The 24,261-nt window shown below is 38.4% G+C and overlaps 1 protein-coding gene across 1 annotated transcript; it reads right to left on the reverse strand.

The window, feature by feature from the left end:
* On the reverse strand, positions 1-23,174 carry DNAJC15 (DnaJ heat shock protein family (Hsp40) member C15). The gene is made up of 6 exons (XM_063392153.1): positions 23,019-23,174; positions 16,661-16,712; positions 15,229-15,302; positions 8,524-8,600; positions 6,604-6,674; positions 1-3,528 (listed from the first exon to the last, which is right to left on the reverse strand). The coding sequence occupies exons 1-6, from the start codon at positions 23,118-23,120 to the stop codon at positions 3,458-3,460; spliced, it is 447 nt and encodes a 148-aa protein (XP_063248223.1). The 5' UTR covers positions 23,121-23,174; the 3' UTR covers positions 1-3,457.
* Positions 23,175-24,261: the final 1,087 nt, after the last annotated feature.

Genomic DNA, 24,261 nt, shown 5'->3' on the forward strand with positions numbered 1-24,261 from the left:
CAGACAGAGGAACCACAACTTTAATCCAACATAGCACTGTCCAGACCGAAGTGGAACCAGGCTGAACTGGAACTGGATCCCGAACAAAGAAATGCACCAGCTTATATGCTTTCGGGGTAGGGGAGGAGAAATGGGAGTCCCTCTTTGCGGCAACCAATGGAACCTTGACACTTGGGAGATAAGGGGAAGGGTTGCAAGCCTTGAACCAGTTAGGGGATAGGGGAGGGATAACACAGTGGCGGGAAGAGGGGAAAAGGTAACATGTGACCAAGGGGAACTTATGAATTTCAATAAAGGGGGGGGGGTGTACAGAACATACAGCATTGTACAGAACATACAATATAGGACCCACCAGCCTTTCATCTTTTCCACATATCTAAATCCTTCCTACTTGGTAAACCACCCATATATCTTTCAACTTCTCTCTGCCTCAAAACCCTCTTTCCTATATCCTTCTTTCAGCACCCTCTCCTTCTTCCTTAAGTCTCTCTCTTTAAATCCTCTCCCTCGTCTGTCCTTCTTTTCCTTGTCACAGTCCTTCACAGCACCTGCTTGTTTCTGCTTACACTGTCCCAACTTTCTTTGTGGAGTCCAACTGAGGTTTAACATACTGAAATGGGGAAAGTCCAACCATCCACACCACCACAGGACTGGTTATCATCGAAGCAGAAAAACACCTGGGAATTCCAAGCTAAGAAGTTACAGATGAACATTTTCTAAACAGTAAAGCAACATATGAAAAATGAGTCTCCTTGTACCACAGACGGACAGAAATTGCACCAGAATAAATCAACCTCTATGCACTTTTCTTACACAAAAAACACTTATCCATCTGACAAGTAAAGAAAGTAAGTCTCAAGAGGCTGAATATTTTTAAGATTAAATTACTAGGCTATGTTTTTAAAAATAGTAGCATCCTGTTCCTCCTAGCCCAGTTGAGCATCAATCCAGGTACTGTTTTACAAGGCAGTCTCCAAAGACATTCCTCAGCCTGCCATGTTGACTATCAGCAACAACAAATCGAGCAGCACTTCCATGATTTGCCTTTCCCTGTCCTATATTCATCCTTCTAAACATCACTTAGTAGGTAAAGCAACTGTGCAAGTAAACAGACAAAAAAAATGCTATTGTATGTGTGATGCTTTCACAACTGCTCCTCATTAGCTTCATTCATTTTACAGCATTTTCCAGAGATAGGACAAGCCACTTAATTTGCTGAATTTTTTAATTTATCAAATTTGTTAACTAGTCAATAGTCTGCTCTGAAAAAAAACGGAGAAAGCAGAACTGGAACTCAGTTTTATTTCTTTTGTTAAGGACAATCTCTCTTATAACTAAAAGGCAGAAAAAAGTTTCGTCCAAAATAATCAGATATAAACAATTATATCAGGAAGGAAATTATCAACAATAGAACCTCCAGAAAAAACAAACCCTCTGCTTCTTAAAAAAGGCATAGAAAGTTCATTTTTAAGAAGAGAGCAAGAAGCCATCTTTAGTGTATTTAACTGATACTTTAGAACAGCTCTCTGCAACTCATTTTACTTAGGAAAACAAGGCAGCAATATGAAAACAGCTAGTCAGCTCAAAATCATTAAGCAGAATGTTTTTACCACCTACCATTCACATAATTTGTGATTTTGCACAATGATTCATATCACTTACAGATTCCACTTCAGAAAATTAGGAACATCACCATTTCACTTGTCTCCTCCTCAAATGAAAACTCATGGTTCTATTTTTTGCCAATACACACCAATATACTAGTGAAAAGAATGACTAACCCTAAATGTGCATTAATTGATGGCTACTCCTTTAACAAGAACCAATTAAAGGTTCTTGTTCTTTAACAAGAACCAGTTAAAGGTTCTTGCATAGGAATAAACTATTTTCATTCAAGATTCTTGTATTACAGCACAAGTTATATGATGCAATTGTACTTGTATAGTGTATGCTATTCCCAGACAGGTTTCTCCTGGCGGTCTTTTTTGCTTTATCCAGTGAAATTGTGCCATATGTAATGCCACACTAATTGCAATAAAGTCTCTAAAGTACTTAGAATTAGCATTTTCTTTTAGGGTCAACTTAAAATTTTTCATTTCCCTTTAATGAAAGTAAGGGAACTGTGACAAAGTGTGAGGAATCTGATAAAAAATATTCATACTTTTTCTTCCTTTCAAGGAAAAATCCATGTAATCTGAACATCCACCAATGGATGAACTACAAATGCATGTTCTGGTGAATAAATAATTAAAGCATCCAACCTCATATTAACTACTCTTAGCCACTTACCTCTGGCTAAATAACTTAGAAAATGGAGTATCTAAATTTTGTATTTGTAGCACTTCAGTAAGCTGTTTGTTGTACCTCTAATGATAGAGTTTGAAAGGACACTAGAAGTTTTTCAGTCTTGCACTGAATGCATTAGACCGTCTGGCCTAGGAGATTTAATTCAACTGCAGACAACCCACTGGTAGTAATCTGCAGCAGCCAAGTGCTCCAAATAGCACCTACCCTGAGCTGTCAATTAAAACTTGCTCTCTCTGAAGTCTGAGATCCATGACTCCAGGATTCCCCAAAGCCAGCACTAGATTGCTAGGACGCAACATCAGGCAGGAGGTATGTATGCTCTGGGATGTGAAGCATAATGCAGAAATGTGAGCATTACTAGAGAACTAACCCAGGAAGTGCTCCTGGATCCATGTGCAAAGCAGGTACTCTCCTGTTGGTTCACTGCTGTATCAGTCCTACACCAGGCTCACATGACTGGGTTAACCTAGTCAAGGAGCAGCCTGGAAAATCCACCTAAACCATACCACATGGAGCTACCTTCTTCAATCCCACTGCCGTGAAAACCCCATGTCTACCTGCTAGAGATTAAGCATATTCTGTGGCTTGAAGAAAAAGCATGTCTAAATAATTACTTGACAATTTCAGAGATCCTTTAATATGTAAAAGAAGCAACCAAACCCAAGAATTCTCCTTCATAGCTCCAAGCTCCATAAACACACCTAGCAGAGGAAGCTGCAATCTGTAGTCCCATCAGTCATTTTTTGTCCTGAGTTGCAGCTCTCAAACTGCACCCATGAACAAACCCTACTACTTCACAAATGAACAGATTCAAGTTTAAGGTGGTGCTGAACACTTGGTAATGGGGTCTATCATATTTCCTGTGACTCAATGCACTGTCACAGAGTTTATGGTGATCCCAAAGATAGGGTTGTTTCTTTACTAACAAAGTAACAATCATCATTCCAACTTTGAACTCCCTGTTCCTTGCAGGAGTTTAACTGTACAGAACTTTACATAACTGTAAAAGATTTCAGTTTGCTTTTAAATAATCTTAACACTTTATTTATGACAATAAATATGATCAATGTTAAGAAACTGCAGAGCAAGCAGACATGAAAGTTATTGCACAATGCATCTGCTGAGTCTCCTATGACTCAAGGCTTCGGTTTCAGTTTTTGGCACTGGATTCCAGCAAGTCTTTTGCTTCATTTATTTTTGTTGCTAAGTAAGGTGATCCACCTGAGAAGAGAAAGGGGAAAGGAATACTGTTTACACATTAGTATTAATTACCAAACTACCTCACTTGCAGCATCTTTTTATTAGTCACTTTTATTAGCTCTTTCCTAAACAGATCCTTTTGATACAAATGATATTGATAACAAGTAAACTGATTGATAAGGAAACATGAGAAATGTAACCAAAAATAAAATCACTGTTGAATAACACAGACCAACTTGTCTCAGAGAGAAGACTGAAATCTGAAATCATTTTACATCCTGTGATTTAGATCTGCAGTGGGATGCTACTGCAAATGTATGCAAGGTCAGCTGTCCTGAACATTCACTCGAATCTAACAACTATTACTTCCACTCATCCTAAAAACTGAGAGGTAAAATTTTAAAATAACTTTGACAGAGAATTATTGTGCAAGCATCTCCTGTGTGAGATGCCCAGAGTTACCAGCCAGAAACCATTACATTAAACTTCTAGTATGCCTTCTAACCCCTAGTGCTGAACATTTCATTGCTCTACACTCCATCTAACAATCAGATTACAGTTCAGCAGTCCTTTTGTGTTTGGGTTTTTTTCACTCTCCCCTTGAGTGCCAACCATCTGCCCACAGTCACCAAAAACAACACTGCATGGTGTTATCAGTCACTTACCACTTACAATAATACACCTATACCTTTATGTGACAATGTGATTCCAGCAGTACTGTGCACTGCATAGCCTTTTCCAAGGCATTTGTTCAACTTTATTTTTTTCATTCACCATTTCATTCATTTTACTAATCAGAAACGACGATGATAAAAGAAACATACAGAGTTAGTTGTAAACATACAAATAAAAAGGTGAGGCTTCCTTAAAGACTTCTTTAGGACACTGCTGCAGGTATCCAAATCAGTATAAAGTCACTTCATGGTGTAGTAAAACAACAGGAAAAAAATGAAGTTCTTTTCCATGGTTTGGTCTTGTTTGAGTGTTGTAGTTCTAATAGGTAAGCCACACTGGAGGAAAGTAAGGCAGGGCAAGGGATGCATAATGAACTGGTTATTGAAAAAAGAATTTAGTTTTTTCTTTTTTTAAATCCAGTAGCTTTGTAGCAAGGAATAGGATTACTACATTGACTACACTTCTTTCACAGAGTAGATAAGAGGACCAAACAAACAGTGAAGACTAAAACCTGGAATAAACAATGCATTTCAAGTATTTTTTAAATGTGGATTGCTTTTCTACATGTATAGAATACAGGATCTTAAAAGTAAATTCAAATCTGTTGGAAGTGTTTTCACTATATTTACATCCTTAAGTGCCATATTAATTTTGTAGCCCTCCAATGAGAGGAAATTCAATCTCATGATTGCCTAAGTGTTTGTTTATAATTAAGGCAAGTCCAAAAGGTTTCTCTCTTCCTTTTTGTTTCTGTGAGGAAATGTTCTTTCATAAAATTTGTGACTGATAACATACAGTGTATCAATATAAAAACACTTTAAAACTGAACTGTAAAGATTAATAAGCAACCATTTCAGAAGTACTCTCTGGGAATGTTATTATGCAGATTTCTATATATTTCTTATTTATTTCTAATATTTCTCTCTCCAACAGTTTGTATCTCAGAATGTAACTTAAAATCTGCAATTACTGCTCTTTCTTCTATCAAGTCCAGGTGGTAAAATATTATTTTAAAATTACATTATACCATTGAATATTATTGTTAAATGAACATCTGTGCTACCCACAGCCAGAAGTGATCTATACACAAGCAAACAAGCCTCTCTGTGATGCCACATGTTCAAAATTACTCCAGGCCCTCACTCTGCAGCTGAAGATATTACACAAGGTTTTTTTCTACAGCCATGCCAGAAGAGCTTCAGGGGCACCAAGAGGCACAAATCCCTTCAACTGATGCTCCCACTGAGAAAATGCTCCATGTCTCACTATCACACAGGAGGGGCTCATCACATCCATGCAAACCTACACTGTGCCCAGCTGCAGGGGCATTAAAACTAAGAGTGCAGCATTAAAATCTTGGTTAGGTTCGTTAGGATTTTCCTAACAGGACCATCTCTTCAGATCTCCTCAATATCCACATGGAGATTCTCTCTGGCTCACATACTACAACAAACTTAGAAGTTCATTATTAGTAAAACTTCATTATTAGTAAACCTAATAGGGGCTCTGGTGGTTAAGAGACTTTTGACCACTGTAATATATTAGAAATGAAGAAGAGAATTTGCTTTTTAGGTCTGTGCAGCTTATACATTATAATAAAAGTAAAAAATGAAAATTTGAAATCAAACAAGCAGGACAACTTTAAAACTAAACTGAGGGGTGAAGAGAGAAAAGCATCAACTAAACACTTGCCATGGCCAGTGAACACACTTACTTTTTCATTTTCTTAAAATGGGGTGCTGGTAGGGAGCCTGTAATTCTGTCAAAAAGATATAAAAACCCTCTGATTTCCCCTTTTGACTTCTGAAATACAGTGCAACTCTTCACCATCTGTTATTTTAAAGTAGAAACACCAATGAACATATGGGCTTTCTTTCTCAACCAGCTGTAGTGTAGTTAAAGTTATAATAATAGCCTTTCTCTAAGATAAATTTACATTAAAAATCTGGCCAGTAAAGCAACAGTGCCCAGCTTTACATTCTTTCCAAGTGAATTCCATAAAGTCTGAAATTCATCAATGATGTACTTAGTAACTGCAAAACATTTCCCCACAGAAAGTTAGTTTCATGCATGCAACTGGTCCATAAGTTCAAAACAGGAATTTTAGCTTAATGTAAAATTTTTATAGGTTATTTTTCTGTATTTTTCAAGAAGTTTTTGCGAAGTGTGGAAAACTGGTCCCTGAGCTCATAGTTTTAACTGAAGCAGCACAAGTACAGAAAACAACTTTAAAGAAAAATGAGTAAAACTGGTTCATAAAGCTCAGTTTATCTGAGAGAAGACACACAGAAGCTCAAGTCAATAAATAAACAACAAATGTTTGCACTTGATGTGTTTATTTACACAGCCAGAAAACTTAAAGGATCTCATTTAAGCCTCTTTCCTTTCCAGCCCTATTTAAGAAAAGTAATAATTATTTACCTTTATCAGGATGATTCAAAATCATGATTTTCCTATGCGCTGTTCTGATTTTGTCCTTGCCAGCAGATGGACTGCAAAAATAAATTGAAGTGCTTACAAGAAATGCCAGAGCACTCAGGCTAAAAATTAACAGTTTATACTGGCTTCAAAAATAATTAAAACTTGAGATTTTCACCATCTTGTGGACAAAACATAAAACTGCATCTCTGAGGAAGCAACAACAACAAAGGCATGTAAGGGAAACAGAATGACATTTTTCAAAAGCCTGTGTATTTTACATACACAAACATCTTTCAGGTTTTTGTAAAATGCAATACATCCACTCATTTAAAATAAAAAATTTGAGGGGGGAAAAATAGGATAGCCTCAGCAGTTCTAGGGCATATTTGGTTGGTTATTCTAGTATTAAATGCAGAAAACACATTTTTTCCTCCAAGAAAATATTTTTATGACCAGTGACAAAACAACAAATATTTATTATTATCACATTTTGTTCTACTGTAAATATTTTTATAGCAGCTATAAATATTTTTTCTTTCTGCTGAGGCCTGAAAAAAAAGCCTGTATGTGTTATTTTTGCAAAGCTGTTTAACGTGTTACATTCAGGGACACGTTGATTTACAGGTGCTACCTACATAATGTTGTTTACTTCAATGACTTACATAAAATATGTATTTGGCCTAACTTAAATACAGAATATGTACCTTACCAGACAAATAACCTCTTACGGATGCAGTATGCCAACACAGTAAGGCTCTTTATGCAAAAGGACAGTTTGAATGGTTCAGTTTTTTATAATTTGTTAGTATGCAGAAATGAATCAGTGTTTTCCACTTCAGGTGACTTCTTAATCAGTGATGATTCAATTAATTAATCTTTCTGTAGATACAGCTTGAATGCAAGGTATCAGCCCAACTAAATTCTCGAGGTAAACAACCTCTCTAATTATTATTCTGTCACATTGAAATTAGGGTATGTTGCAAAAATAGTTCACAGAACTGCATAAGAAAAGAATACTTCAATTGAACAGAAAGCAACCTAGGAAGTAAGAAACCAACAGAGGGTGAAAGGTCTTGGAGTATATAAATACAAACCCAAAAAGATTTATCTCACAACTATAAATAAAATCATCTATATTTTGATTTGTAAAGCTGTTTTTAATACTAAAAAGGAAAGCTGTTATACCACATTTAGGACCTCAGATGGCCAAACTATAACTGGGGAAAAGTGGCAATTGCATATTACAGAAGATCATGCAGGTCTGCTCAAAGAAGCAAATGTGAACAGAGGGGTTTACTTCAAATTTTCTTGTTTTATGAGATATTGCTTATCCCACAACGGGTGCTAAAGATTCTTTATCACTAGGAAAAAATACATAATGTCAAAATCACATTTTCCTTGACTAGCGCTCTGAGTCACACCAACGTCATGCTGCCTTCTACCATCACCAAGTGGCCAGGAAGTCTATCACTGTGGTGTGAACAGCTGAGATGCTGGAGAGCAGGGCTGACATTCAGAGGCACCTCGAGAGGCTGCAGGAGAGGGCTGACAGGAACCCTCCACAAAATTCCACAAGGATGGGTTCCGAGCCTGGTACTTGGGGTGAAGTCTCTCTTGTAATGCTAGAGGCTGAGAAATGCCTGTCTGGGGAGTGGCTCTGCTGAAAGGGACTCGGGCACAGCAAGAACAATTCTCCACTGCAGTTACCATGCCTTCAATCCAAACAAGAGTCACATATTTTATGAGCATTTTATTGTTTGCTGTTTAGTTTAAGCAGAGTATTAGAATAATTTATAAGCCATTTGAAGTCTCTTACAAAAAAAATTAAGGTTTTGGCAAGAGTATTCCACATTCTTGCAACATGCATCTGCTTCATTCAATACTTGCTAAAGTAAAAACATATTGATGCAACATACCTACCTTACACCTAAAATAAGACTTGCTTCTCGCCTACTCATTTTCTGTTCAAATCCTCCTTTATAGTATGATGAAAGACTCTATAAAGAAGAAAGGGGGGAAAAAAGGAATAATTAGTTAATGTACAAGGTGCCAGGAACTAAACTGTTATATGACCTCATTCAGAGCATTACATTCATCTATAATTTATTCCAAAGGCACAGAATGACTGGAAACCAGATAATACGAAAGGTCTTCTCCTGAGTGATAACACATACAAATACCAACTTAAAAATAACTACCTCTGTTTTCACAATCTTCTAGTGTTAATAAGAAACATTAATAGCTACAACCATTAAAACCCTGCCTCCAGACAAAACAGTCCAGAATCAAAGTACATACTAGCACAGGATGGTACAGTGCATGTGCTGGGGAACACATGGTAGGGAAAGCAGGATAATTGTTGACAACAGCACTGGTACCATCACAAAGGAAAATGCCAAAAGTGGAAATACTTTGGCATCCATGGATGTTAAGAACAATCACTCCAGATATTTCTACAAAGAAAGTAGGTAAAAAAACCCAATAGAGATAAGAATAGATTTCCACGTGAAGGAATGTTACTTCATAAAAGTGTATCATGAATTCACTGAAGGAACGCTGAAAATAAACAAAAAGACACAAGAAAAAAAAAAAAGAAGGCTTAGCATAAAGCCACAGCCTCTATTTCAGGAAACCACTGAGCTGGAGAACACTGGAAAATGGTGAAGCATATGGGGAAATCCTAAGCCTTTACATCCTTCCTTCACAACCAATGACTGACAACTATTACATATAGGATCTGGGGTTAATTTTTTTAAACTCATTGTCATATGAAACTTTATACACTAAGAAGGGAAGAAAAAACAGTGGGAAAAGAACATTGAAAAGGAGATGGAAATGAGAGCAAATCATTACAGAAATTATCATAGAGAATGGGTTGAAAGTATATTTGTCAACCATAAATCTATTTTAAATTATGAAAAAAAAAAACCCTACGCAACCACCACTGATGGTTAGCAGTGATTGCAAAGCAAACGTTTCTGTAAGTCCCAGAGTACCAGATGTAGCTCCAAGCCCCCGGGAACTGGCACATAGAAATCCCTCAACAAGACTGAAATTTTTTCCTCAATACAAAACCTATCAACTAGCGGAAAATAAGCTTCTTTTGTTGCTATCAAAGGGAAGTCTGGCCTGAGAGCTGAGACTATTTTTAAGTATTCCCTTTACCCCCAAGTAAAATGTGCCTGGCCCTTGAAAAAACACTCTTCTCACTAAGTATAGCCATTCATATTCAGTGAGAATTTTGCCTTATGTCTACACAAACTCTTATATAATTTCAAAATCATTATATAGCATTTAAAGGGCTCTGTTTATGATAGCTAAGCAAAGCCTCTAAGCTTAGGAGAGATATTCACCCAAGCATGGTTCAGAAATACTTCACCCACTGCTACCATAAAGTCACATGCAACCACAGAAGAGATTTTTTTTTAGTGTGCTGTTACGATCCAAGACTAATTTCATCTTCCTTCTTCCCCGCCCAAACCATCAATAAAGTAACCACTACTGTAACACTACAGGTATCAAAGCTGAAGGAACTGTGGATATGCCAAGCCAACAAGGAGAATCTGTGGAGGAGCCACTTCTGTAACAACAGGGTAACCCAAACCAGGCCTGCAATAGTGCACATGGACATGACAGGTTAGAGGGAGCAACACTGAGGGAACACACAGCGCTTCTCTGGCTCTCAGAAGGCAACTGATGTCAATAATTTAATGGGCAATAGGTAACACCCCTGAAGAGGAGAATTGCACAGAAATTTGCAACAATGCCCAACAATTACTACAAGGAAAAGAGAAAGGCATACTTTATTGTCCTCTGAAAGTTTTTCCAGAAATATTTGCTCCCAAGGCAATCTAGGCGCACAACGCTTCCTGAATTCTTCTCTGCCCTTCAACTCTGACATAGAACTCTAATGCAGGAGAACACTAGTTTGCTATTAATGTAGAGAAGAGCAACATTTGAATTTTCACAGCTTGTCTCTGTTGTTGGTAGATTTCATCTAAAACACTACTTAAAATCAGAGACTAGGGAGGGGTGGCTGCAGGCTTACATTCAGAAATATTTTTTCATGTTTATAAAGCCTACTTCCTTGACACTGTTCTTCTAACCTTAGGAAGCCTCAGTTCACCTTCAAGAGGAATGATAAAAGAAATTCTGTTGGCTGTGTCCTTCACACACAAACAAAAACAGTTTGTAGAATTGGTCTCCAAGAAAAAATATTTTCTTCTTGTAAGTGAAGAATGTAGCAACAATAATCAATTCTCACATTAAGATCTCCATCCTAGGCAGAATTTCAAGCAAAAGGAAATTACACATAAAAGCATTTTTTCCTGTTGGTTAGAAAAAAGAGGAAGAAACACTGAGACTTCATTCTAGGCAACACCCTGGCAAATTTCTAGTTCCCTAATGAAAGCACTTTTGCATGCTACTCAAACTAAAACATTTTTTTCCTAGTTGTAAATTCTAAGTAATGGCTGGAAAGATATTTTTCTGTTATGAGAACTCCTTGATGAGCAGGCAGTTCTAGACACTTGATTATTTATTAGCTCCAGCAATAGCAAAGAAAATTTTGTACTGGAAAAATCATTGAAATGAGCTCTTCATTCCTTTGTACTATTTGGGGGAAGGGGAAGAGGTATCATTTAATTTACTTAATTTCCTTGTACATTACTACTGTTTAGCAATTTATGTAAGTCCTCCCCCTGAACAAATGCTATTAATAGGTTTGGGGCACAGGGAGGGACAGAAAATGGCTGCACTTGCTTTGCAAATGTTTGTTCAGTCCTGCAAATCTTTGCAAAAGCAACCAGATAAAAAAATCTAACGCATAGGGACCATGAGATCTTCAAGATACTTTTTCTCTTGCAGCACAGGGAAAGCATAATGATTGTTTCCATGCCAGTTAAGAGACTGAAAACACCAAAACTGAGACCATACATTATGTTACATGGAGTAGTGAATTTTTCTGGAAACTATATGTTGCTGTTCCAGGAACAATACAGTCCTCTACCAAAAAGGTAAGAAACACCAGAGGAAAAAAAAACCAAACACCAAAAACAAAGTACAACCACAAACTATTTAGAAGGTGTGATAAAATACATGATTTTGCTAATATCAACTTTAACTTCCTTAACTTTAGTTAGAAAAGAAATCTTATAAAATGGACTGCATTGCTCTCTGGAAACTATTTTCAATTAAGGACAAGAGAGATGGTTGCTACCCTCACCTCTCAATTCAGAAGTCTATGAGTCTGAGCAGAATCAGAGCCAATAAGGAAAATACAGTGAGAAAATTGAATGATGTGCTACAGAAGACATCATTTTCTTATGGAACACAGTTTCATGACTGTGGGATTTGAGTATTTTGACAATTCATTTGGCCTAGAATTGCCATTTCTGTCTTCAATATCTTCTATCTGTCTGTCTTTCAATCCTCAATAACATTGATTCCACAAAGAAAGGTAATGAATGCTACTGAAATGCTTGCTTCTTTATTTCACACTTTAAGGAAATGTAAGTAGTATAATTAGTGGCATTAATTCTGAGGAAGAAAAGCCAGATGACTACTTAGAGCTATGCACTTTCTAATGGCAACAAACTCTTCTCACTATACACAGAAACAAAACAGTGTCACTGACATTTGTGATACCAGTGACAAAACTACTCTCAAACTAAAAAAAGATTTCTGTGGGAGCAAGCACTATGACTTGTCATAGAGTGGAAATGACAATGTTACCTCTTAGTGTCCTTCTCCACTGAAAGAAAGATTTGAGAAAACTTCAAGACTAAATTACAGAAGCATTTACAAATATATGGTCTTAAACATGAACTAACTGTCTTAAATGAGAGGTAAAAATCCAGAATAAAGCTTTTATTTGCATCTGCTTACTATTTCTGACTAAAAGATGAGTGCAGTTGTTGACTGTACAAGTCACTTATTTATGTAAGTAAATAGGAAGTGTAAAATCCTCAAAATACAGCAAGCAGCATTTTAAACAATCACTTAATAATTGCTCAACTTGACCTTTCCCAAGTCATTTATCAGTGAGCCGACAGAAAGAATAAACAGCATCTGTATTACTTTGTGTGATTGGGAGGGACCAACATCAACTGTGATTTCTACTGCAAACAGAGCAGGGGACGCACTGTAAAAGGAGGAGGAAGAGTGGTGCCTTACAGAGGGAGGCAGATAGCTTTTAAACAGGCAGCTGTTCACAGACTCTCAAGAAAAAGGAGGCCATGAGGGACAAGGTTTCATTCTAGAAAGCTAGAATAAGCACTGAAAATTATAGTGACCAAGTTAAGTGCCTTCAAAACCACAGAAACCCAGGAAAGTAACACTGAGGCCAGACATTAAAGGTCATGAGATGCTTTTTCCAGTAAGTACAGGTAGAAGTACCAACTGCTAGATAACCTTTGTCAGTGTAAAGGGCAATAAGCTGTCAAGAAACAAGATGAAAGTGTTAATTCACAAATTACACTCAGCAGTTTCAAATTCCACAAAGTCATGTAAAACTACTAAAATAAGCAGTTTGGAGAATAAGCATTTACAAAGGATCTTTGCATTTAATCTTTTCTCTATTTTTTCAAAGAAAAGAACTCATTGTAAAGGGGAGAAGAAAAAATGTTAAAAAACACAAACCAAGAAAGCAGTAGCTGTAGAGTAGTAAAAATCAAATAATCTTGGCTAAGAATTATACAAGGATCTTTAATTTGGACCATGGCTGTAGAAGAAAAATATTATCACTATCCTCTCAGAATTATAAAGCCAGCAAATATACATAGTAAATGGCAAATAGGAGGAGAGTTTTTACTGTTTTCAGTAGATCTCATCTTACACTGAAAACTTGTATTTTCAAGTTCAGACACAGAAGAGCAGAAAAGATACTCTACTGGAAATCAACATGCAATTCTGGGCAGAAAGGCAAGATGTGAAGGCAGAGAGACAATACTGCTCCAGGGATTAGGAACACCTAAAACTCAGAAGATCCTCATTTGCCCTCTATGGTTGTTCGTGAATTCTGCAGGATTCAAAGTCACTGTGGTAAAAATGAGATAGGTCTGTAATGAGCTTGGCTCAGTCAGTATTGAGGGGTGCAGTTTCCTAGGAACAGACAGCTCTCCATGCAGTAGCATGTCACATTTCAAAGTGTTAAAAAGAGTCACTGCTTGCTTTCTTATGTGAATGTGTCTGAATTTAGATTCTCTAGCCTATATCTACAAATGGATAGAAAAAGAATTGCTGGAGTAAAACTGGTAAGGGAGGGAGGGAGGGTAAAGACTGAAGCACTCTATACTCTGAAGCCACATGTACTGCTATCTACATCTAGTAAGCCTGCAAGTCAGCCTGTATCTGTATCATGTGAAAGCAATTTAATTCACAGTGCCTGAAGTCCCCTCTGTTGTTCTGGCAGGCAACATGGGAAATCTCAAAAATTTTTTTTTAAATAGGAAAAAAAAAATTGACATTGGTCTCAGAACAGAAATGCAGTAAGAGGAACAGAAGGAAAAAAAAAGTTTTCCAGGAGCGCCATTTCTAGCTGAAACACATGGCAAGCAAAAACAAATGTGGACCAGCCCCAAGAGGACAGTTGAATCTCCTCCCCAGGGAGCTTGCCTTGATGGAGCTTGCACCTTCAGCACAGGAACACTAAGCACAGGTGTCAAATGAATTTGGACTGCATGGTCTGTCTAGACGGGCTCTGTGCTGCAACTGGCCTAACATTAGTAGGTACAGTGCTAATATCATGTTTTCAAAAAACATACCTATTTTTCAGGAAATAATAATCTGCAAAAACTGCTCCCTGAACATGCTCACCCATCAGCATCACGAAGGGAAGAGCATTCTTTCGCTGTGGTTAAGTGTACACAGACTATGAACTCCGAAGGAACACACTGCCACAAGCAGACACCTACCTCACTGGGAACTACTTCAATCAAACAGGAATGGACACATGTATTTATTTGCCAGAGGAAAACACAGCCATTGAAGCAGTAAGTAAATGCTCTCAAATATTCCCTGCATATGCATCCCACACAACCCTCTACTTTTTGATTTTTTACCTCATTATTGTATTTTTAACAAGTAGGACAAAACCAAAGAACAAAAACCTGGTTAATAGTTCAAATTAGCTGGGGAAGAAGAAAAAAACAACTCGTGTTAACCAGCACACAAGCTCGCCCATCTATCTCCATGGCAACCCATCCTAGAAGTTCACCAATTTGTCTTCTTGATTTTTAACACTGTATCTAAGACTAAATTCTTTCACTTTTAGCTGCTGGAAATGAAACTGCACGTCATCACTTTGCAATATTTAGGAATTAGTGACTTTCTCACTGCGCACTTGAACAATTTATCTTTACACTTACTACTAAAGGGTTCCAAAACAAGGAACATCAGCAGAATAAGTTGCAGCTGTTTATCAAACTCATAAACATCTTTTGATACAGCTTCATCCATAGCGATTTAAAATATAGCAGACAACACGCCAGTACACTGTAGGGAGCAGCCCTACCCTGGGAAAAAAGTTATTACCTGACACTTAACTGTATTTAACATAAAATGTCTCCTTTGGAATAGCTGAAATACAAAATTATAAATTTAGTATAAAGTAGTATCTAAACTTACGGAAGTTGAAATCCTCTTTGCTGCCTCTGTAATTGCCTGCTCCAATGGTTTCCAAACGTGGAAAGCATAACGACCTGAAAAAGATGGAGGTTAAGTGAAATATTCACTGACATGCAAAAAAAAAGCCCCCAAACAAGCTCCAACTTATGTTCATTACCTTACAGCAGAAAGAATTTTGGTTTAAAAAAACTCCAAACTATTGGGAGAGGGAGAAGCATTTTAGTATATGGTATCTAAAAACCTAGTCATGGCCTGCAGAGACTCGTTGTGTTTACTCACTATTTAACTCACTAAATAAATAGATTTAAATACATTTCAATAAGATAAATGAAGATACCTGCCTTTTGAACTTTAAGAAAAAGGGCAGTTTGAAACATTACCTTTGGGCATACATTATTTATTAAATACCGTACAAAGCTTATGTCTTCAAAAAATGAAATCCGTGTAGTACACATTTCTTGCTGTGATGCTGTATGCTTAATTACACACCTTGTAAACATTGTATTTTTAATTTCATTACAAAAAGATGATCTTCTGGGATTCAGAGCCATTCAACTCCCCACTAGCACTGGATGTCTACAGCTTGGAAAGACTAGAGGGATTCCTGTAAGCCTGTGTTCCCAGAAGTACAAAGCAGATCTATCAACACCAGAATCAAGATTTATGCCGTGTTACTGGAGCATTTTCCATGTAAATCCTCTCTCCCCAGTTACTGTTTTAACTATTCTTTAGCAATGTAACTTAGTATTACACATAATGAAAAAATTATTTATAAAATGTGGCTCTGCTTCATTCAAATAGCATCTTGCATTCATTCTTAAAACACATATCATGTTCTAGTGATTATGTGTGTACCTATGTTAACACAGAAGTTAAAACCACAACAGAGTATCTCTGTTGAAATATTGTGAGGTACCATTACCTCACTCTCTTTCTAATGCTTTCTGTTAACCATTACTTCATGTTTAACTCATGCCTTGCATTTACACTAGAACCTATTGTTCAGAGTAACAAACAGTCCAGATGCAAAGTTCAGGAAATAAACAATGTAGTATGGAAACAGTTAGTATGATACATCATTATATTCACTAAGACGTTTTATTTTCCTCTATTTCAATTTGTTGAGCACCACCTTCACATCACAGCATCTTATTGCATTCTTCTGTACTGAAGGGCCTCCACATTGGAATATGTTATTAAGTAAATAAAACATTCACCTTTCAATTCGCAGACAAAAAGCAGATGGAGCACTTTTCAAAAAGAATTCTGGAATTTATGACTTTGAAGGGACAGGAACCATAGGCGGGCACAATTTTCCATAGTAGTCTCAAGCAACTTTTCCACTTTCCACTACTTATATTCATAAACACTTCATTAACCCCTTCAGAAACCACAACTCACAAGTGTGAGCTCTGCTGGTAATTTACCTTACCTGCAAATGCAACAGTTGCAATGCCAAGTCCAAGTGCTATCATAGTCCTGGCCTAAAGCAGAGAAACAAGAATCAGACTAACATAGGAATTCTAATTTGATGCATACACATCTTTTTTTAACGACAAGTATTTCTGATGTATGATGTGGACATTTCATTTATAAATTACAAAAGCAATGGAAGTATGTTCTGTATTCCACAGGCTACATTAGATTTTATAGTTCAGTCCCATTAACCCATGCCAATGCATCAGGTTTAACTTGAACTACCCACTAGCAAAATCAGTGAACACACACTGAAATCAGCTCATAGCATGCATTGATAAAAACACAAGGCACACAACTATACAGGATTACTTAAAATTATTTGCAGACTAGTTCAACACAAGACATACCAAAGTATCAGTTTATTACAAAAACATGAAGAACTAACTCAAAAGTCCCATATCAGGTCTCCGTATTTTCCTACAGTGCTTGAAAAAGTCAGGCATTTCAAGAAGGATAAGAAGTGTCCCTGTGTTGATCAAGAAGCTGATGAAAGGTATGAAGTAGACCCTGAAGAAAGGATTGAGTTCTCACATGTTTACAGAATTCAGGAAGGATAACAAATGCTCCATTTCTGAAAAGCCTCCATGTAATCTTTGAAACAAAGGAAATAGCCATCTGCGGCATTACCTGTCTTATCATATGACAGTTCAATAATGCCTTGAATTCTCCCCCAGGAAACCTGAGAAATCAGATTAGGTTTATCTTGAATTCAAAACATAATGAAAGTGAAAATGCTTTTATCACCAGACTGTCTCTTCTATGTATGACTTACTTCCACAATTATCCCATCACTGGTTTATACAAGCAATTCTGACAGAAGAACTTAAAGCTCCAGCTTCAATGTGAATGCCCTAATGACTGGATCTGGAGCCAAGATACCTTTGCCACTAAGATTTCTGGGGCTGAAATACTCTGTTTTGATTGCACCCAACCTCATTTCTAGACTGTGGGAGCAGGGGAAGAGTTCAGAAATACTGTTTTCAAATCCTTCCTAGAGCTGGCTTAGTAGGCCTAGATCATGGGTTGGCAACTTAGCAAACAGGTGCTGCTGTACAAGATGCAGGCGCTGCCCTCATGCCCCGTGTGGCTCCTACAGCTTTGGCTCTGAAGGTGAGTGACTGTGACTGCTGCCTGTACGCTGAGCTCAGGACAGGAGCCATCGCAGCCTCCTCTGAGGTCGCTGGGAAGCAGCTGCATTCCTCTGGATCTAGCATCTGGATGCTGCAGATTTTAACTAAGTACCTACCTCCCACCTATCTGAGCGAGAATTCTTGCCTTAGAAATTTGCCTGTATATTACATGTTAGTAATCTAACCCTTCCATTTCAGTGTAGTCTTCAGTCTCAATATTAACATTCATTTCTGAATGTAAAAATAATGTAGTGGCTTTATGTCTGTTGTTTTTTTCAGTTTCACGAAATTTCCTCTCATCTTTTTCCCATGAAAAAGTTTAAGCATGTTATCGTAAATGGTAGATGATGTAAAATTGGGAAGCATACAGTTCACCTCCTCACTAAACTAAAACTCTTTTCATTTCTTCCCACAAATCAGTTTTCTCAAGCTCTCAATATTCAAATACTCAAAAAAATTCCTCCACTTAGACACAAACCACAAACAGCCACCTTTCTGGAAATATCAAAACCCTATAGGAATTCTATATTATTCTGTCCTGTGGTTTGTCACCATGAATTAATATTCAAGAGTTTCCTTGACTTATTCAGACTGACAGCAAGAATCTTTTACTAGGAGATTACAGTCAATTAAGAGCTCAACAATGTGTGAAATAGATCATGCTGGCAAAAGAAAAAAATTACTAGCCTGTGATTGTCCAAATTAAGTTATACTTGCTTTGCCACCAAAAAGGTGGTTTAAGTCAGCAGTTTACAAGACATGCGGGTTCCAACAAGGCATTAGCAGCAGACACCTCACCACAGGCAAGACAAGCACAGAGACCAGACTAATAAATAATGCCAGGATTCTGTCAGTTCAGTGCAGAAGTAGCTGAAGTGGTTTTGCACAGTAATCTGGGAGCACAGTGCTGAGACCCCTGAGGGCCTCTGACAGAGCCGCTATGACCGCTGGAATGCATCAGTCCATTCTCAGTGGAAAGCACAGCAGTTAGTGGAAGGCAAAGGCTGCCGGGAATACAGCAGGTAAAAACAAACGATGGCAGCAGCCTTGAACAGGAGCAGGACGCAGGATCAAGGGGAAAATGAAAACAAGACAGAGAACTTGGTAAAAATGGTACTAAGCTCGAGCCAGAGAGGAACAAAAGACTGTCCACAGATTTAAGAGAAGTACAGGCACCAGGAAATCTGAGAAATACTGATTTATGGTAACTCACCTTATTTGCATTATGAGCATGTTAGAGAAGAGTCACTTGCCACATATTAGCAAAGAAGTGGTAACTTGACACATCAAAGCATCTTGAATGTTTGTTATGGTGTGAATGTATCCTAACTATACACGTGACAAAAACAGAATTTGGATCAGCGTGAGATTGCAGGTTTGGCTTTTTCTTGACGCAGACTCTCATAAAAGTAGTGGCACCTTCAAGTACTAACCAGTAAGTTCCTCAAGTCCTTGACTCACTCAACGCAGTTGAATATTTAGAAGAATCAGTCAAGGTTAGCCTGGTGCTTTGAAATGCAAAGTCCAAAGCTGAAATTAAATGCACTCCTTTCACGTCAATATTAAATGAAAGCAACTCGCTCTCTCTGTGGAAAGCAGCAGTCCATTTACAGCATGGTAATACAACTACCACCACGATCATTTTTGTCTCCTATTGCTTGAAATTGCATTTCATAAGGGATAAATAAATAAATTCATATGCACTGACTTTCAATTATGACAGAATTGACCTTCCCCCCCTCCAAAAATGCTGTTAAGAAACTTCCAAGATGTGGATTTTAAACGAAATCATTATGTTAAGATCCAAGAGGGAAAAATAAAGAAATAAAGTATTAAAAACTAACATCTGTCCCTTTCTTTATTCAATGAATCAGCTCCCAAAGGTTAGTCATCAACCCCATGCTATTCTGCTGATCTCAGTACTTTAATCTTACTATGTAATTCAGTCTTCAGTAACAAACCCTGTTAAAGGAAATGAATTTAAAAGTTATGCCAAATCTGTAAAACCTGAATTTTCTTACTCCTTTTCAGAAATGAGTATAAGAAAACACAAGCATTAGAAAAGCAACTGCAAGACCTGATTTACCTAAACATTTGACAAACAAAAGAGCATAAAGCATATTAATGAACATACAGTATGTCAGAAAACTGAGATTTTCTGCCTATTCCGTTAATATTTAATTCTCCAGTCTTTAATTTTTTAGCAGAAGAAACAGGGGAAGATTTTTGCCAATCCCCAAGCCATAGTGCCCTTCTAATTTAAGCATATTCAAAAAAATAAAATGACATATACGGTTCTTAGCATTAGAGCTTCTCTTCCTATGAAGTAAAAAAAAGTTAAATTTTAAACAACAGGAGAATGTCAAAAGGATCATTTTAAAACTTCAGCATGACACTCTTACATCTGACAACAGGCAGCAAATGCTAATGCTTTCCAAATGTTAAAACCTGTTTGCTTGCACAGGATTTGGATTTTATACTGGTTCTCCTATCACAACCAGTGGAACACCCTTCTCAGTCACATGAAAAATATTTTGCTCTCCTCACTACTAAGGTTCACACACACAGCAGGAGCCCTGCAGTCTTTTGCTTTGGAAACCTACAGTGAGTAGAACAGAACAAAAAGCACAGAGAAAATAATAATGTGTTTTCATGAGTTGAATGGCATTTTGCAATTAATCCATGCTTAATCGTGGACCAGCAAAACAGGAAGTAGGTACCTATATTCAAATAAATACACAGGTATAAATTAACTAAAATGTTAATGGTTTATTTTGTTTGTTTGTTGTGGGTTTTTTTTTAGTTCTGTACACTGTTAAGAAGTAGGATATACAAGTATATTTACTAAGTGCACAAAAATATTTCTGTAAATAGATATTCCCTTAAATAAAAATTCTTGACTTGAAATATAAATTATTGTTTGGTATGGAAGACAGAATAAGGCTTCTGTTCCTCAGAAGAGTAGCTACAGTTTATTGGAACTCTACTCTAGAGCAAACCACCTTACTAACACTACATGGAGGCAGAACAATTTTTAAGTGGGATTATATTATAAACACTATGCAACCAATTTGACTTCATAATCTAGTGTTTTCCCTCTAGTCTTAACCTTCCTATGAAATTCAATTTGTTTTCCAACAGTGAATTAAAAGTAATTTCAGCTAGATGCTGCTCTCCATTCTGACACAATTCTCACGTCATTTTTTGTCCTTTAATTCACAGCAACTTTTTTAGTTTTTATATAAAGGTAAAACTACGTTTCCGGGCAGTTCTTCATTGGAAATTGAACCAGAGCAAGATTCAGTACTAGAACAATTACCATAAGGTATTCAAATCAATCTTCTTAAGTATGTATTCACTAACAAAGACTCCTGTGGGTGATCTTTGAGAACAGACTCCTCATTCTTCCATTGCTCCAAATGCTTTTGTAAAACAATCAGAAGAGTAAACTTTCAGCTAATATCCTGGACTAAATAACAAATTTCAATAGAAAACTGCAGACATCCACATTTTAGTGCTCTAAAGACCCACCTCAATCTCTAGACCCCAGTAAGAATGGGACAATACCCACAACAACAAAGCAAGCCATGCTAACTCCAATTGCAACTTTCATCCCAGAGGGGTAAGAAGGCCCAAAGGCACAACGAAATCCTAGGAATTCCCTGCCAGCATTCTGCAGGGAGAATGGCCATGACAATAACGAGTTTCAGAGCCTGCTTCTTAAGATTACACACTTGCTGTTAAATACACAGGAAGACTCTTCTCTGGGGAAAAAAAAAAAGGTCCTAGACTGTAGTAACAATGAATAAATAAGTTAGAGAACTGTGATTTTTTAAACTGTTTGAAAAAAGTAGAAATATTGTAGTGACAACTTCACACACACAATTAGATTAGACAAGTAAGACTTTCAAGCCATTTAAAAAATGTGAAAACCTCACCATCTGGGCTTTAAGCCATGCATTTTCCCCGATTCTCTCTTCCAGTGGGAATTCACTGTTCCCTGAACTAGTTGAAGTGACAGGAATGAAGAAATGGGAAAAAGTCCCAGCACCCTTTCCTCTAGAGCACGACACAGCATTGGAAACTGGAGACACTCTGTCTCCACCCAGCCTTTCCCACATTACCAAGTACCAGATGAGAACTACTTTTCTGAAACAGAGCTCTACAAAACCTTCAACACTCAATCCTGCCTGTGGTAATAACATTTGCACAGTGGGTGAAAACGTGTCAGCTATTACCTTTTCATGGCAAGGAACAAAATTTTCAGCCTTGTTTGTGAATCCTGGGGCTGAGTGTTCCCATGCGCCCTGCTGCGGAACCCCAGAAGATACGGGGCTAATGTGTATGTTCCAAACACCCACCGGCTGTGCAGCCAGCCAAGGACTCTTGGGAGTGACAGACAGGAATTGCTGGTAATAACCAAGGATCCTTGGTATCAACAAGCCGTGGGAAAGAACAAGATGTGGCTGGAGGAGGGGGCAGCGCTTTTCCTTGTTCTAGTTCCTGGAGGTGAATACAGCCCAGTACACTGCAAGGATGAGGCCAAGAAGGCACACACTGTAGGTGGGGGGGCAAGACCACCAAAGACTCCCCAAGCCCTCCAGCCGGCTTCCACAATTGTGCAGAAAGCGAGAAACCTGTCTTCTTCGCAGGGAAAACCTATCCATAAAAAAGTATTCCCAGGCACGCCCAGGACATTTCATCAGCTGGACTGAAGCTAGAACCAGGACTGGTGATCCCGTTTACTCACTTCTCCTTTTTTTTTTTTTTTTTTTTCTTTTCTTTTCTATTCTCCTTTAATTCACATCTTCTTCTCTCTCTTCCCTCTCACCCCACCCCTGTATCCAAAAGCCGCTACCGCGTGCTTACACAGTAGGTCGGAGCCAACACTTCCACGCGGACCGTGTAAGGCACCGATTTTGCTAACTGCAGACCTCAGACCACGAGCATTTACGATCCTTGGGCGCGCCCTTCCCCTCACGGGTGGGACGCCACGCCCGCTGCCCGCGCCGCAGCTGCGCCCGCGGCACCGGGCCAAGGACCCTCAGCCCCCAACCCGCCTGGGGGAGCGGAGAACGCCTGTCCCCGCAGCCCGGCCCCCGCAGCCCGGCCGCCAGCTCACACACGTCACCCTCCACACGTGGGAAGGCCCCGGGGGTTGGGGTCTCGCCATGCGCTCACCAGCCCCCGGTCCAGCTCGGCTTGGCCCTTGCCGGCGCCCGTAGGGGCCCGGGCGTACTCGGCGTAGCGCAGACCCTCGGCGGAGGCCGCAGCGCCCTCCATGCTTGCGCGAGGAGGAGCGAACACTACGGCTCGGCCGGAGGGACAAACAACGCGGCAGGACGGAGCGCGAAGCGCCTCCTCCCTTGCGGCCAGGCAGGCGCGCCGCAACCCGGGAGAAGCGGGAAATTTTCCGTGCCCATCTTCAGGATACAGGATTTTAGAAAGGTGGGGGGGGGAGGCATATGTCAAGGAAAGGATAAAGCGTAATTAATCTGGGAAAAAACCCATCAACACTAAAAATGCATTTTTGAATTTACATGCTTGCACCCCAGTTGATGTCTGTACATGTTTCGCTGTGTTTTTACTCTGATTCCCTGCAGATGCTGCCACTTTGGATGGTAGTTCACCCTTCTGGAAGTGCTCCGCATCCGATGCCCTCTGCGCACAAGTTGCCCATGGCCTTTCGTCCCGTACCACAGTCTCACAATCTGAGCAATCCCGTGTCTGTAGAGCAGTGAAGCAGCTCTTCCCTTTTGCTGCTTTTCCTTCCCTCCTCCCTGGTAGTGCTGGCGATGGGATTGGATCATCTGCGGGTTGCTAAGCGGGGTGACTGGACAAAAAGAATTACTTTTCTCACCTCCTATTTCAAATGACGATTACTCTTCTGAGCATCTCTGAAGTATCTTTTTAAAGTACCACAGAGGTGAGCTGACCACATACAGCATTTCATTAACCTTAGAAAGATGTATAAATTTAACTTTCTACTGAACAGAAGTCATTGGAAGTCGCACGATGATTCATTTGTCAAGAAATGCTTCAATTTTTCCTTTTTCATTGGACACATAAAATGCAATCATGTATAATTAATTTTTTAAACCTTAAGTGAAATTGAATTTCTAAGAAACTTAAAACTTATCTTAGAATCAATAAAAATGTTCCCAACTAATTTTTTTTTAATTCATTTTTTTGCATAGAACTGATGCAGAATAGTGTGTCACTTACTACTTTCTTGATTAGCAAACCCAGGTTAAAAAACAAAAAATTGAAAGTTTTGGAATATAGAGTGTCTTCCTAAGTTTTCCAAGCTGATCTCTGAGACCCCTTAACAGGTCAGATTCTGTTCTCAGTAATCCAAATCTGTGATTCTGCTGTTTTGTCCAAACACTACTATCTCCTGGTCAAAGCAGCCAAGTTTTTCCTC

This window comes from Prinia subflava, chromosome 3, assembly GCF_021018805.1.
Source record: "Prinia subflava isolate CZ2003 ecotype Zambia chromosome 3, Cam_Psub_1.2, whole genome shotgun sequence".
Taxonomy (NCBI): Eukaryota; Metazoa; Chordata; class Aves; order Passeriformes; family Cisticolidae; genus Prinia; species Prinia subflava.